Source organism: Callithrix jacchus, chromosome 6 (assembly GCF_049354715.1).
Source record: "Callithrix jacchus isolate 240 chromosome 6, calJac240_pri, whole genome shotgun sequence".
Lineage (NCBI taxonomy): Eukaryota > Metazoa > Chordata > Mammalia > Primates > Cebidae > Callithrix > Callithrix jacchus.
The window spans coordinates 51,972,655-51,989,932 of record NC_133507.1 but is presented as its reverse complement, the minus strand read 5'-3'; the positions used below and the strand labels follow the sequence as shown (position 1 = coordinate 51,989,932).

Genomic DNA, 17,278 nt, shown 5'->3' with positions numbered 1-17,278 from the left:
AAAAACTCCTGAAACTGATAAGCAACTTCAGCAAAGTCTCAGGATATAAAATCAACGTGCAAAAAATCACAAGCATTCCTCTATACCAATAACAGACTTAAAGAAAGCCAAATCAAGAATGAACTGCCATTCACAATTGCTACAAAAAGAATAAAATACCTAAGAATACAACTCACAAGGAACGTAAGGGACCTCTTCAAGGAAAACTACAAACCACTGCTCAACGAAATAAGAGAGGACACAAACAGATGGAGAAACATTCCATGTTCATGGTTAGGAATAATTAATATCATGAAAATGGCTATACTGCCCAAACTAATTTACAGAATCAATGCTATCCCCATCAAGCTCCCATTGACTTTCTTCACAGAACTGGAAAAAACCACCATGAACTTCATATGGAACCAAAAAAGAGCCTGCATAGCCAAGTCGATTCTAAGCAAAAAGAACACAGCGGGGGGCATCACACTACCGGATTTCAAACTATACTACAAGGCTACAGTAATCAAAACAGCATGGTACTGGTACCAAAACAGAGATATAGACCAATGGAACAAAACAGAGGCATCGGAGGCAATACAACATATCTACAACCATACAATCTTTGATAAACCTGACAAAAACAAGCAATGGGGAAAGGATTCCCTGTTTAATAAATGGTGTTGGGAAAACTGGCTAGCCATGTGCAGAAAGCAGAAACTGGACCCCTTCCTGACACCTTACACTAAAATTAACTCCAGATGGATTAAAGACTTATACATAAGACCTGGCACCATAAAAACCCTAGAAGGAAATCTAGGCAAAACCATCCAGGACATAGGAGTAGGCAAGGACTTCGTGAACAAAACACCAAAAGCATTGGCAACAAAAGCCAAAATAGACAAATGGGACCTAATCAAACTCCACAGCTTCTGCACAGCAAAAGAAACAGTCACTAGAGTGAATCGGCAACCAACAGAATGGGAAAAATTTTTGCAGTTTACCCATCTGGCAAAGGGCTGATATCCAGAATTTACAAAGAACTCAAACAGATTTATAGGAAAAAAACAAGCCCATTTAAAATTGGGCAAAGGATATGAACAGACACTTTACGAAGGAAGACATATATGAGGCCAACAATCATATGAAAAAATGCTCATCATCACTGGTCATCAGAGAGATGCAAATCAAAACCACATTGAGATACCATCTCATGCCAGTTAGAATGGCGATCATTAAAAAATCTGGAGACAACAGATGCTGGAGAGGATGTGGAGAAAAAGGAACACTTTTACACTGTTGGTGGGAGTGTAAATTAGTTCAACCATTGTGGAAGACAGTGTGGCGATTCCTCAAGGCCTTAGAAATAGAAATTCCATTTGACCCAGCAATCCCATTACTGGGTATATATCCAAAGGACTATAAATCGTTTTACTATAAGGACACCTGCACACGAATGTTCATTGCAGCACTGTTTACAATAGCAAAGACCTGGAATCAACCCAAATGTCCATTGATGATAGACTCGATTAGGAAAATGTGGCACATATACACCATGGAATATTATGCAGCAATCAGAAATGATGAGTTTGTGTCCTTTGTAGGGACTTGGATGAATCTGGAGAACATCATTCTCAGCAAACTGACACAAGAACAAAAAATGAAACACCGCATATTCTCACTCATAGGCGGGTGATGAAAAATGAGAACACATGGACACAGGGAGGGGAGTACTAAACACTGGGGTCTATTGGGGGGAAAAGGGGAGGGCCAGCGGGAGGCGGAGCTGGGGAGGGATAGCCTGGGGAGAAATGCCAAATGTGGGTGGAGGGGAGAAAGGAAGCAAAACACACTGCCATGTGTGTACCTATGCAACTGTCTTGCATGTTCTGCACATGTACCCCAAAACCTAAAATGCAATAAAAAATTAAAAAGAAAACATTAAAGGCAGAACATAATAAATGATAAGCAAGAGAATAAATTATCAGGGAAAGAATAGATTTAAGAGACACAGAGGATAATATACTGTTGATCTACTTAGTATAAAAGGCAAAAGAGGAAAAGGCTGAAAATAACCCTGAGGTTGATGGAGCAGGATCCGTAGCACCTTGTTGGACTACTGGGAAGCATAAAAGGGAGGGGAAAATGAGCTCAGTTTCTACCCCATTCAAGGAAGCACATGGAGAATCAGGGGATTACATTCTTGCACAAACAAAAAAATGATCTACTGTATCAAAGGCTACAGGACATCTCAATTCAATAACTGATAGGTCTAGATGGCTATTATTACTATTTCTTTCTGTAACAACTTCATTAGTGGCATCTGAGATTGAATTCTAAAGGAGGAGGTAAAACATAAGGAAATGGAGGAAATGCCTAGATGAACCGAGGGGACAGTACACAGGAATAATTCTTGGCTCATTAATTATTGGATTGAGTCACCTCCATCTGTTCTGGAGACTGCTTTATCAAGTCAGAGGATATGAGCGGGGCTTTGTCAGATTGTGCAAGACAAAAAGAATACCATTAGAATTATGTACATGACATTGGAAGGCAAAGTGGGTCTTAAAATTTTAAAATAAGAGACAACTCCTCTAATTGACAATGAAGTCAAGTAAAGGAAAGGAAGCTAGGATACCTTTCTTCTGTTATCAAATATGTAGGAGCATATAGTCCCTTTTCTGGTCATCTGCTGAATACTGAAAATGTCAATCAGGTACAACTTCTTTGTTGTGAGGGTAGGCAACAAAGTATGCAAAAGCCAGAAACCAGTGGCTTGCAGGCTTTGATATTTAATTATACAAGATAAACTAAAGATTATCTTTTTTTTAGTTATAAATGCCTAGGAAAGTGCTATATGTTTCATGTTTTTGCATCTCATGAATGAGGTCCTGATAGCTGTGGTGGCAATCTCTGAAATTCTTCCCAGAACTCAATCCTGAAGAACCAGAAGCACAGTTTATAGCTAAAGTGAAAATTTATTTTAGAAAGTTCAATTTTAGAATCTATAAAACAAAACACAAAAACCCTAAGCCTATGTAAGTAATTTTAACATACAATGTTAATGTCCCCAAACTTTAATGGTGGAATAAGGACAATAACATGAAGTATACGGAATTTGAGATAAAATATCTATTTCAGAAAAGCTTCTTACTCTCCTTGAGCCTTCATCTATAAAATAAGGATAATAAAACTTGTGTCATTGTGTTGTTGCAAAGATTGACTAAAGAGACATGTATAAAATGCCTAGGTTATGGCCATTTTTATATTTAACAAATTCATAATTATTTCTTATTTCTACAATTGTACTAAATTATTTTAATAGCTGCAAAAGTTACCATATTGACACTTTATTTAACCACTTCTCTGTTGCTAGACATTTGGACTGTTTTCAATGGTCTGACATCTCTTTGTATAGGAATTTCAGAGGATATTAGGACCTCCTGTAAAGGCCAGGTAATATATATTTTTGGGCTTGTGGGACCACATAAATTCTCTGTTGCATATTCTTTTTAAACATTTCTTGTTTTCTTTTAACAACCCTTCTCAAATACAAAAACCTTTAGCATGATGGCTGTGTAAAAACAGGCCACAGCTAGAGCTGGCCCTCCAACAGCAATTTGCTTAGCCTTTAACTGATAGTTTTTAACCAGTCTAAGCCTCTTTGGAAGTTCACTGTAAAGGCATAATCTCAATTTTAGAAGCTGCCAATTTTAGAAAGCAATTGTTAGTCTCTAGCTCTACCGATGTAGTATTCTTCAGATTCCTCTGCCGATATTTTTGTTAGGAAAGCATGACGTGAAAGTGGTGACGGGATGGAGAATGACAATGGCCAGTGTATGTGAGTTTCCATCTAAGCTAATTCTTATGCAAGACACTGGCTGAAAATGGGTAAGGGGCACTTTTCCAGAAGACCACCTAATTTGACCACATGCTATCTTCCAGAAATGAAGTCAACCTGTAAATAACTGAAATGTCTTAAGAACAGCTCTTGGGTAATTTTTATCTGTAGCGATAAGAAACTTAGTCTCTATTAGAGTTAGGAAGGTAGGATCCAGTAGTGAATGGAAAGAGAACTCAAGTTGCAACTCAGTTTTTGCATTTACTGGCTGCACACTCTCTGGCAAGTTAGGTTAAGTCTCTGAACCTCCGTTTTTTCATCTGCACTTACTTGTGATCTAGCATTAAGCACAATGCCAGGCACCAAAGAGGTGATGAGAAATTAGAAAATATAGTTATTTTCTCTAATGGTTAGAGACAATGATGGTCAGCTTTGATTTACTTTGGTGACCCGGCAGGGAGGGAGAGCACAGGTGGAACATTAGAATCTCTTTCGGGAAAAGGATGCCGTTGGATCAGTCAGGTCCAGTAGCACTGCCCACTTCTCCTGCTCCAAGGCATCTGCCTTCGAAAGCTCTCCCAGGCCACACCCGAGGACACCACCCAGGGTTCTAGGACACCTCGGTGGCAGTTGTGTTTTGGCTCTTGGTCCAGCTAGCCCCGGCTGGGCCAACCTGGAGTCCGCTGGCACTCACCTGCTTGGCAGGTGCGCGTGCCCCGAGGCGTGACCCGGAAGTGCTGGCGCGGTGGGTGGGGGCAGACGATGTACTCCAGGCGCATGGCACCCGCCGCCCAGTCGCCGCGGTGGCTGCCGGGATGCGCCGCAACGAATGGTCGCGTCTGGCGCCGCTCTGAGTGACCCTTCACCCGCGCCCAGCGGTTCCGGGCGGCGGCACAAGGCGGTAGCCATGGCGGAGGTGGCGGCTGCAGCGGGTGGTACGGGCTCGGGCGCGAGCTCCGGCTCTGCAGCGGACCGGGACCGGGACCGCGCCGGACGGAGGCTGCGGATTCTCTCCGGCCATCTGCTGGGCCGGCCCCGGGAGGCTCTGAGTACCAATGAGTGCAAAGCGCGGAGAGCCGCGTCGGCGGCCACGGCGGCGCCCACGGCCACTCCCGCCTCGCAGGAGTCGGGCACCATTCCCAAGAAGCGGTGAGTAGCGGTCTGTGTAAGGAGCTAGCGGCGAGTGACTAGGCTGGGCCTGTGCTGCAGAAAGACACAGGCGAGGTGGGAAGGGAAGTGGCACGGGTGGGCGGAAGGCATCCCGGTCCCTGAAAGCAGGGACCCATCTCTCTTTCAAGAGAGGGTGGACTAGACCCTGGATTCTGTCAGAAAGGTGGGCGGGATGGGATGGTGGATTTTGGTCACTATGTGAGTCTAACAGACTTGAAGAACTCATTGGGGAAGGTTTTAAAGGATTCCTTTTTCCTGAGTTCTTAGTGCCAGGAATTTATTCTTTATCTTAAATGAGTACTTTGGGTGCTGAGGTCTTGGAATGGGGAGCAGAGATTCTATTTTGCTTCTCCTCCGAGATTTAAGTTTGTAGTGGATGATAGATGATAGGGATCTCTCTCATTCGCCAAAGGCTGCTGTGGGGGAAACTGGTGGTGCCCTGGGAAAAGGTGCTGACTGTTTTCTGTGGGGCAAGTTCCGCTTGCTTAGGAGCAAGATGTGTTGACTTTGAGGGAGGAAACGGATGAATGGGTAAGAAACATAAACTGGGAACACTAGCTAGTGGTTTAAGGTGTGGTCGTATAGCTACTACACTCTGTGTAACCAGAATCTGAATGATGAGGGTCTACCGATAAGGGATGTTTGTAAGAGATCTTGACTTTGGATTTTTTGGGGTAAATCTTAATCTCTGATGAAAGCTACTAGGAGAAGCTATTTTCTGACGTGTGGCTTTGTCACCGTGGATAAACCAACAGTGAAAAAAAATACATAGTAATGTTTAAAGTGTACTTTCAGTGTGCCAAATATTGTGCTAAATCCGTTGTTTCTTCCCAAGCTATGAGGTAGGTGCGGCTTTCTCCTATTTTACAGATGAATAAATTAAAATTAAGTCTGCTGGAGGCTTAGTAGATATGTTATGTGACAGGCTAGAATTCAAAACCACATCAAATTGACTTCATGGCCAAATTCCTAAGCTATCCTGCTTCTGATGAATTAATTCAACATACATGAGTTTTTACAACATGCACACTGTACCAGCAATTCAGAAATTTAAAAATATAGTTACTCTTAAGTAAGGAATAGCTTAGTAGGTAAAATTATAATACAGCATTATAAAAAACTTACCTGAGAACTGTAGCAGCTGCTCACTTAACCCATTTTTGGTTATGTGTTTGTTGGTGCAGAGACTTTCCAAAATACAGATTGTCTGAGTAAATTTTGGATGTTTGCATTAGTAATAGTCTGCCAAAGGGGAAAAGTTTTCTTGGCATACAAACAGTATGTTCACAGGTAAAGAAGTGACAGACAACTTAGGGAACTGCGGAGACTTAAGTGTGTCAGGAGAGGGTGAGAATGACGGGATGAAGACTGGAGAGGTGAATCTTGTTTACAGGATTTTATGTGGGACAAGACATGATTAGATTGGCCTGTTAGAAAGATCACACTGGGACCAAATGAAGACAGTTGAGCAGTTTGACAATATAATGGCTGGGAACATAGACCTGGATTTAAATTTTCACGACACAGTTTCAGCTGTATGATCTTGGGCAAATCACTTAACCTCTCAGAGTTTCAGTCCCCTCATTTGTAAAAAAATGGGAAGAGTAATTCCTGTTTTGCAGTATTGCTGTGAGAACTGAAAAATATAGAGTTAAATGATCAAGTGTTTAGTGCAATGTCTGTTACATAACCTTTCATAGAATGGTAGCTGCAGTTTTCACTGTGTCCAAAGGCAGAGCAACTAGGAGACTGTTTTCTCAGGGAGAAATGCTGGGATTCTGAACTAAGGCATAATATTGGGAGTAGACAACTTATTTGAGAAAATATTCATAGGTAAATTTTCCATAACTTGGTTACTGAGTGGTAGTGAGGGGAGGAATAAAGGACTTCATCTCATCTCCTGGCTTCACTTAAGGTTGTATTATTAATAGCTGTCATTGGGTTTAAAACTTTTCTAAATGGTGGTTTCATGTAAATGTATGCCTACACATTTGTATGCATGTGTGTGATTGTACATTTTATGCAGATTCATATTCTTAGAACCAAGTAAGGAAGGCAGGTTTTCCTTACTGTTAGATTTAATGGCCTTGGTTTATAGCATTCAGGGAAAAAATAGTGATATTTGTAATGCACACCAAAATGATGGATGAGTCTTCCTGTGGTTGAAGGTGACTGGTCAGGGACGCCCTGTGTGGCTGCTCCAAGGACTGAAGGCATTGATAGTTGAGGCACAACTGTAACCCATTTATTGTATAGGTTACAGGTGGTGGGAAGTTTTGGTCTTTGGTTCAGGGTTAGACGGCTCGTGGTAAAATCTAGTCCTCTACTGGTACTTTGAGATTTTATCAAAATATAAGGGAACACAAAAACTTGTGTTAGATGACACAGCAAAAACTTCCACAGAGAGTGATCTACTTAATAGATTGTTCATGGAGTACCCAAGTCTCCCTTCTACTTCCTACTTAGCTGGTCCTCCAGTTGCCAGCCACAGAGTCCAGCCTAAAGGGAAGACAAATGATGGAGGAAGAAGAAACCAGAGTATATATCTAATAAGGTGTGAGGATGCCTATATGTAAATTATTTTGGAATCGTTTGGTGATTTGTGTATGATTTCTTCCCTTTTGTCCTTGGATGATGGCATTGGTTGTAATTGTTTTATCACATGGCTGGTTATACTTAAAATTCATCATGGCCTGGAGTAGCGTGACTTCTTGAAATGCCGTATTTTCATTCCTGTTACAGAATAGTCATGCCTATGTTAATTTGTTCAACATTTATAGAGTAGTTGCTTTATGAAGATCCTGTCCGAGGCACTGGAGGTAAAGAGATGAATAAATAGTCTTCAGCCTCAAAGAATTCACAATCTAGGAAGTAAGAGACATAGCACAGTTCGATTAGAGCCACTGTAGATACAGGTACTTACAGATGTAGCACAAAGGAAAGACTGGAATACTCTATTGGCAGGGAGGGGTGGTCAGAGGAAGCTTTCTGGAGAAGGTTTTAAAATGTGGATGATGGCTTGAGATTTTATATTCTAGGCAAAGGGCATATGGCAAAGCAAGGAGTCATAAAAGTGCATATTGTATTTAAGATAATTGGATGATTTAGTATTGGTAGAGATGAGAATAAAATGAAAGGAGGGCAGTGGCAGGTCCTGGAGATCTTTGGCTTGTGGGTTGTCAGTCCATTCATTCATGCATTCATTCATGCTTGTAAAATATAGCAGTGAACAAAAACTCTGCCCTATGGAACTTATATTCTAGCTGGAGTGGAGACAGTGAACAAACAAGTAATATAGCATGTCAGGTAGTGATAAATATAAAGAAAAATGAAGCAGCTGAAGGGACTTGTTGATAGAGAATTCTTGAAGGAATTAAGCAGGGAGGAGACATGATCAGATTGGGTTTGGGTTTGAGAGGAGACATTCCAGCTACAGTGTTAAAAATGAGTTGGAGAACAGTAAGGACGGACATAGATCAGTTAGCGGAGACTGTTATAACACAATAGGTGAGAAATAATGAATAATTAAACTAAGATGATGACAGTGAGAATAGGGAGGAAATGATGTGTGTGAAAGTTTTAGAAGTTAGTTCATTAGGTGACACCGTTAAAGTTTACTCACATTTTAAAACTATGTGATTAAATTAATGCCACAGGAGTTTGGAGACTGAATGACAATAGAAAAGGGATGACACAATCCAGTGGAATGTGGACATTTTAGAGGGCTGACCAAACAAAACCTGTTGTTTACTTGTCACATGGTCTCCTATGAAGTTGGCTCCAGTTACTTCTTTTTCTTTCTCTCTCTCTGTTTTTTTTTTTTTTTAAACGGAGTCTTGCTCTGTCACCCAGGCTAGAGTGCAGTGGTGTGATCTTGGCTTACTGCAACCTCCGCCTCCCAGGTTCAAGTGATTCTTCCTGCCTCAGCCTCCCGAATAGCTGGGATTACAGGCACCTGTCACCGTGCCTGGCTAATTTTTGTATTTTTAGTAGAGTTGGGGTTTCACTGTCTTGGCCAGGCTGGTCTCGAACTCCTGACCTTGTGATCTACCCGCCTCAGCCTGTAATCCCAGCGCTGGGATTACAGGTGTGAGCCACTGCACCTGGCTGGCTCCAATTACTTCTATCCAAGAACATATGTTCTCATTATATGAAGTTGCTGAGCAAAGTTTTGAGTGACAGTTTACTTTGGATCCTCCTTTTTTCTTTAAGTGCATGTTACCCATGTACAGTTTTTCTTTTGACTTTGCTTCTAAGTGCAATGTTAGATCCTTAAAATCATAGTAAATGTCAATTACATATATGACACTTTTATATATTGGTTTTGTTTTTTTTCTAGTTTTTTTTTTTCTTTTGTTTTAAGGCTCTTGTGATCTTCCGAAAAAGAGAAGTAAAAAAATCTCTTGTTAACTTTCATTCCTCCACACTGCTAACCTCTTTCCCAGTTATAACTTTGGCTCCAACCTCACTGTGGTTTGCATTAGTCAGAACTTCTCTATGGCAGTTTTTACACAGATTGTAAGTGTTCAGTCAAAAGAATATCTGACTAAGAATACTATTAATTGTTTAGTTTACTTGCTTATAATGCCACTTACATATGCCATTTTAATAAAAAACAGTGTCTTAAGGTTGGGCATGATGATTTACCTGTAATCCCAGCACTTTGAGAGGCCGAGGTAGGCAAATCACTTGAGCCCGGGAGATCAAGACAAGCCCGGGCAAAATAGTGAGATCTCATCTCTACGAAAATACAAAAAAAGTTACCAGGGTCTGGTTATCATGGGCCTATGGTTTCAGCTACTCAGGAGGCTGAGGCGGGAGGATTGCTTTGAGCCTGGGAGGCGGAGGTTGCAGTGAGCTGAGATTGTGCCATTGTACTCCAGCCTGGGTGACAGAGCGAGACTGTCTCAAAAAACAAAACAAAACAGAACAAAAGTATTATTTAACATTTGTTGGGAGCTTGGGTAGATATTTTTTAGAAGGAATACAGCTGAGTTAACCTCTTGTAAATGTTTTCCAAGAGGGCATCCTGAAGCCTTTGAGAGCTGATACATTTCTGAAGCAAAGGTTATTTGCACAAGTGACCTGACTTAAAACTAAACATCACTTGGTAAAATTAGAACTTATTTTGGTATTTATGTTGAATGAAATATTTACCCTATTTTGAGTTCCTAAGCTAGGAATTCTAGTGATAGTAGTAATAGGAGTTTTAATTGAATATGTCCTAATATAACAGGAACCATGCAAAAGCTTATGTACATTATCTCATTTAAATCTCACACAACAGCTCTGAAAAGTAAGTGATACTATATGTATGTTACAACTGAGGAAGCAGAGGCTTAGAATAGTTAATTTGTCTAAGGCCTCGCATTTATGAAATGAAAGAGATGGCATTTCAACTCTGTTCTTGCTCCAGAGTCCATGCTCTTCCCTCTATGCTGGTTTACCACACTTGATATTCCCAGGAAAATATTATCTATTTACTATTCATCAGGTCGCTCTCTTTGTCATGCCAAGTTTCAAAGCTTTTGTGATTAAATAGATCATGATCAAATACTTTGTCATCTAGTTTAGAAGGCATTAGTTTATGTTGTACTTACTGAATAAATTATAAAACATCATTCTTTCAGAATGAAATTTATAATTTAAGAGAATGTAATGGGTGGTTTAAAAAGATAGACCAGCCAGTTTACTTTTGTGAGTGAATTTTGCTATCTGACTTGTGGAAGAAGACAGGGCTTGAAATAAAAGGGAATTAGGAGAAATGTGGAAGACCCAAGATCGGAGAAGAAAGCAGGAAAAGAGAATAGGTGATGAAAGGTTTACTGCCTAGTTGCAAACTGTCTTTGGATTGTGAATGAACAAGAAACTGAATACTTAATCTCTGTGGTTATTTGTTAGCATGCTTCTCTAGATTGCATTTTAAGATGGACCAGACCTTCTCCAAATAGACGTTTTTATGTCAGGAAGTTACTATAGAGCCATCTACCCTGTGGTCACTTAATAAAATACCTGAGAATAAATTAAATGATCGTTTTTAGGCTGCAGAGAAATGGATTGCTGTTGTAGTCAGATGAGATACTTTATAGAACACTTTAAAAGCAAGTGCTAAGCAAATATTACTCCTTTTGATTTTATTTCCTAATTATTGAGAAGATAACTTCTGCTGTTAATCAGATTAGTATGTTAATTTCAACTCTAAACCAAATCAAAGAATCATGACTAGAGTCTACCCTTGTGGCATAAAGTAGTAATAGCCCTCTGCCTTTTAGTGCTCTCTTTGTTTATTGGGTCTCGGGAGTAGTATTTTGTCATATCCCTGAATTAGACTCCATCACAGGTAGTGTACCACAGAAGACCTCCTCTGCAGGTGTAGAGCCTAACACATGCCACCAAAACAGCAGAGAGAGAGCTTACAGTATAATTAATTTTTGCAGAATGAGCACATCTATTTTATCTATATTTAGATTAAGAAACAGCATTACTAGTACTCCAAGAAGCCCACTTTGTGATCATCCCAGTGGCTCCTTCCACCAGGATAACCACTACCTTATATAGATTTGCCTGTTTGCATTTTATATAAATGGAATCATACAATGTGTGCTTTTTTGTGTTTGGCTTCTTTCCCTCAGTATTATGTTTGTGATATTCATCCATGTTGTTGTACCTAGTCATATTTTATTTATCCTCATTTATGAATAGTATTCCATTTGGTATATGTATACTACAGTTTATCCATTCTGTTAATGATCAACATTTAAGTGATGGTTACTTTTGGTTTGAATAATTATTTATATTAATATAAAGTGCATATCAAACTAGTGTTTTTATAGCTATTACTGCATAGGAAGAGGTTAAAGAAATTAAAATAGCGTTTAGTAGTTAATGTATTTACTTTTCTTATGTACATCAATTGTCTGAGGTAATAAAATGCTCCCAGGTACTAAATCATTTTTATAAATAAACTGGATTTTTAAACAAAGTGACCTTGCAGTGTTCACATATTATTTGTGAGCTTACAAGATTTCAACTTAAAATCACAAGTTCAAATCTATTACTCAATTACACATTTTAAATTTGAGTTACAAGTCAGTCATTCTAAGACTAGATTCTCTTAAATTTTGTAAATATGTAAAATATCAGTTTTTGTATCTTTTCTTAAAAACATTAACATCTGTCTTTGATTCTCTTAAGCATTTGTGTATTTAATTCTAGATCTTTGAGTAGCTGAAATATGCCTCCTCATTAAAGAAAACTGCTACCATTCCAGTAACTGCAGTTACTTTTGATGAGCGTTTTGCCTTCTGGGTGAGATTCGGACGGGTAGATATCATCTTGTCATTCACTAAGAAAACTGTTATATGACTGCATATAACATTTGGTCTTGCCAGCATGTTTGAAGTTACTAATCAGAGATTTGGCCAGGATGCTGACCAGATTCATGTTGTTGACCTCAGTGGGACTCTCCAAATTTACTTATAGTTGCTGTGTCAGAGACCTCATCCTATAAGCAGGGAAATGCTCAGGTAACCCAGGACCTTAGAATCAAGTAATGTGAACTATTTAAATTGTGATTTTCACAGAAGTTTGCAATTCTCACTCAGTTTGATTACCTGGTTGGGTTTTAAATTTTTTCTAAAGGTGCTTGAACTAACTGTATAGGAATCCAAGCTTAGGGATATTAAAATGACACCTACTTGAATTCTCTTATCACTTTAGTCACATATACTATGGAGTGGATATTTTGCTGTCAACTCAAATTTTCTAAGTCAGCATTATCCAGTAGAGCTTTCTGTGATAGAAATGTTCTGTAATCTGCATTATCCAGTATCGTAGCCACTAACCATGAATGGCTGAGGAGCTGAATTTTAAATTTTAATTTTAATTTAAATAGGCACATGTGGCTAGTGATATACCATACTGGCCACTACAGGTATAGGTGGAAAGTTAACTCATTAACTCCTTTCTCATTCTCTAGAATTTACTTATCTGGGCTTTCTCATGTCTCACAGTGTTAACACTAGTCCCACAGTCACATCCTTCAATCCTTATCTTGAACTTGTTTTCATTCTTTTAAGATTGAACTTTCTTTTGAATTTATTCAAATTAATAATTAATTCTGCAGCCACTCTGCTGCTCTCATACATGTTGTGTCATCTGATCCTCACAACTGCCCATTTCACAGATTAGGAACTGAAGTTCATAGATACTTGCAGGAAAAATATATTAGTTTCTAGCTACTGAGTGGTGGAGCTTAAATTTGAATCAGATTTTTTTATTTTTATTTTTGAGACAAGGTCTTGCTCTGTTACCCAGGCAGGAATACAGTGGTGTGATCACGTGTCACTGCGACTGCCACCTCCCAAATTCAAACAATTCTCCTGCCTCAGCCTCCCAAGTAGCTGGGGTTACAGGTGCATGCCACCATGCCTGGCTAATTTTTGTATTTTTAGTAGAGACGGGTTTCACTATGTTGGACCATGCTGGTCTTGAACTCCTGACCTCAAGAGATCTGTCCACCTTGGCCTCCCAAAGTGCTGAGATTACAGGTATGAGCCACTGTGCCCAGGTGATTCTGGATTTTAAGAAAATCTCAAGTTTAGAGCTTTTTCCTTGATATTATATTGATATCAACCAGCCCTATTCATTTTTCCTTCACAATCTTTAACATTCATTCGTGGATTAAACAAATATTTATTGGTCACTTATGTTCTAAGCACTTGGGCTACGTCAGTGAACAAAATGGAGAAAGATTTTTATTTTCTTGGGACTTACATTCCAATGGGTGAAATGGATAATTAAACATAGCAAACAAGTAAATTATCAAGTATGTTAGAAGGTGATAAGTACTATAGAAAAAAGAAAAAGTAGAGAGGGTAAGGAGGTAGGGTTCAAATTTAAAGTAGGATGTCAGTGAAAACATGACATTTGAGCAGATATTTAAAGGAGATGAGTTTAATCATATGGATATCCAGGCAAATGAGTGTTCTGGGCAGAGGAATAGTGTGTGCAAATATCCTAAAAGGAAATGCATATGTGGCATATCAGGAAAGCAACAAGAAGACTGGTATAGCTGGACTCAATTCATATCTCTTCACCTCTAACCACATTTTGAAGTATATACCTTTTAAACTGCAGCTTCTGATTTATCGAGCTCTTCTACTGTTCTAGGCAGGGTCTGTTATTCATGCCATATTTTTCAGCTTTTACACCATTTCTTGTGCCATTGTCTGGAAGAGCTTTGCTTGTTGATTGATACCAGGTTTCAGAGTCTCTTGCTTTGGGGATCTTTTTAATTTTGAGAATCAGGGAAGCATTTATCACCTATTACCTTTTCCCTATGATTTCTCAGGTTATGAAGAGTAACTTTAAATCATATAGTTAAGGGCTAAGTGTCATAGGATGTAATATGTAGGTCTAGAGCCTTAATTCATTTAAATCACCTAGGTACTCTCCAGCCACCTCACCCATTTGAAACTTCATCTACTGGCTGGGCATGGTGGCTCACACCTGTAATTCCAGCCCTTTGGGAGCCCGAGGTGGGTGGATCACCCAAGGTTAGAAGTTCAAGACCAGCCTGACTAACATGATGAAAAGAAAAATACTACTTTTAGTCTCTACTAAAAATACAAAAATTGGCTGGGTGTGGTGGCACATGCCTGTAGTCCCAGCTACTCAGGAGGCTGAGGCAGGAGAATCGCTCAAACCTGAGAAGTGAAAGTGTCAGTGAGCCAAAATCGTGCCACTGCACTCCAGCCTGGGTGACAGAGCAAGACTCTGTCTCAAAAGAGAGAGAGAGAAAAAAAGAAACTTCGTCTACCCAGATTTGCAATTATTTTGTATTTTCTATATGCTAAGCACTGGGGAGGATTGTCCACACATGGTTTTTGCCTACTGTGACATGTAGGTCTACTAAGGAAGACTGATGTGTCTTCTCTTACTGAAAGATGTAAGGTATAGAAAAGGAATGGTGACTAGTACAACAATGGAAGGGCAATTTCATGTCAAAGAAACCTAGTCTAGAAGGATTGGGAGAGTGTTGTTCTATGTCAAAGTGTTATGCAAAAATTCTTAAATCTGAGGGTGAAAATACTGATGAGAAAGAGCATTTGGATGAGAACAGAATCAGAACAATTAGGATAGGAAAATCTGGACAATGTAATAAACTTTATAAAACTGGTGTGGCAGTTTGCTGTAGTAATGATGGTCTTTCAGTCATCTGAATGGTGTTTATAAGTTTCATTCTGCTAGGAGCTAGATGTCTGGCAGTTATTTTACAATTATAAAGAAAATGGAAAATAATTTTGTTATTCTGAAATGTTATGCATTTTGTTGCAGAAAAAATAGAAAATGGTAATCAAAATGAAGACTAACATCCAAACTAATTAAGAGATAACTGCTATAGCACATTGGCATAGATCCTTTCAGACATAGGCATATTTGTGTAAGGACATGCCATAATAATGTCTTGAAATTACCATTTTTCACTCACTGTGTTGTGTTTACCTTTCCCTATCAAGAAATAATGTGTAAAATCATTTTCAGTGACTTAAGAAGTATTATATGTAGGTGCTATTTATTGATGACAACAGTGTTATATTTTTTTGCAATGTTTCCCTATTATGAAGAATGCTGTGGTAAGCTTTTTACAATTAAATCTTTAATCATTTCCTTAGGTACATTTTTTTTAAAAAGGGCCTTCATGAGTCAAAGAGCATTGGAATACATCATTCACTGATCGCATTGGGCGTGGACAGAAATAAGGAACAATTGATTGTTTGGACTTAATTCTGACCAGTAATAAAAAATTGAAATCATCGGAATCTTTGGAGAAAGACTACATCATATTTGAGCAGGTTTATACTTTAAAATTTAGGGAAGCAGCTTTCTAGAAATTAGCTAGAAGGAAATGAGATGTTTTAGCCTGAGTCTCTAAGGGGGAAACCAAAACATGACCACAGGAAGCCTAGGGAATAGTGCTTCACCCTGCCCAGGTCTATGGGCATGATGAGGAGGGAGAGCTAAGACAACTGGCTTAAATGTACCAATTTAAACCATTTATTGCTATCAGTAAAAAATGTACATTCCATGCTTATTTATATTGCTCCTATTTACTATTCAGGCAAATCTTGTTATATGAGGTGATGTAATTTAAGGATTATGGTGTCAGCAGTTTTCATTCTCTACCCCCCCAACAAATTTTGCATATGTTTAAATATATTGCAGAATTGAACTTCACAATATTCATTTGTTTACCATCCACTTAGATTCTACTGTTAACGTTTCTGTACTTATCATATATCCATTAATCCATTGTTTTCTCCACCTAATATTAATGTATTTTATTTTGGATGCATTTGTTACATATTCATTCATTAATCCATTCTTTTCTCCATCTAATATTAATCTATTTTATTTTGATGCATTTTAAAGTAAATAGGTAGTTTCATTTTTGAAGTTAAATCTCCTTCAGAAAGGTTCTGCTTTTTTCTTTTGTATCAATTGGTTTTGATTTCCAAATCGTATTTGTCTGTTTTGCCTTCATAAATGATTTCTGGCTTCACAACTACTAGACTGCTATTCTAATTTTGATTTTATTTCCAAGTTCATACCTGCCATCTACCATTATTTTCAGAAAGTACATTCTAGTTTGCCATGCCTGCACTCAGATTTTATACAATTGGTAACTTAACAAAATTCTCATTTTTTAGTATGTATACTAATTGGGGATATTTGTTATAAGTATTAATCTGAGCTAGGTTAAAGCAGAAAAGGGAAATTATTCTAAGAATACAGGGGTGCCAAAGAACTCAAGGGTAAGAACTGAGCTTGACTTCAGGGTGGAATTAGAGCTAAGAACCAGAAAGCCATCTAGTTTCTTGATAAAATCACTTCTTGCTTCTCTTTGCTGCAGGCTTCTCTAGGTGGATCAGCTTTTTCTGCTCTTCTGTCCAAATGGTAAAATGTGGCTGCCCCACTCCTCCAGGAATTCAGCCAATAGCAGAGAATAATTGAACCCCTTATTTCCAGTCTTGGGTTACATGTTTACATTGCTCTAATAAGTTATTGCTGGGAAGGAAGTGGTGGTGATCATAGGACATACGTGGCTGCCCAGGCAGCTAAATGAGCTGAACTGACTCTGGCTATCATACATTTAAAGATGACACAACCAGATTTTCTGCTCATTTATTTTTGATGATTCCTTCTCTATGATCCTGCTCCATGAGTTATTCTATTTATTTTCCTTGAGTCATCAATCTTTTTCTCTTCGTTGATTTTTCCTGCTGC

At 38.8% G+C, this 17,278-nt stretch overlaps 2 protein-coding genes across 3 annotated transcripts in view; one reads left to right on the top strand and one right to left on the bottom strand.

The window, feature by feature from the left end:
• Positions 1-4,637, bottom strand: part of NFE2L2 (NFE2 like bZIP transcription factor 2) — a 160,823-nt gene extending 156,186 nt beyond the window's left edge. The window contains exon 1 of the mRNA XM_054257494.2: positions 4,515-4,637. The gene's annotated coding sequence lies outside the window, so the exon portion shown is untranslated. The remainder of the gene's footprint in view (positions 1-4,514) is intronic.
• A 60-nt stretch (positions 4,638-4,697) lies between these two features.
• AGPS (alkylglycerone phosphate synthase) overlaps positions 4,698-17,278 on the top strand; it is a 136,931-nt gene continuing 124,350 nt past the window's right edge. For both annotated transcript variants that reach the window (XM_078327338.1, XM_002749278.7), the window contains exon 1: positions 4,698-4,969. In XM_078327338.1, the coding sequence (XP_078183464.1) occupies positions 4,728-4,969 (242 nt within the window). In that variant the 5' untranslated portion in view covers positions 4,698-4,727. The remainder of the gene's footprint in view (positions 4,970-17,278) is intronic.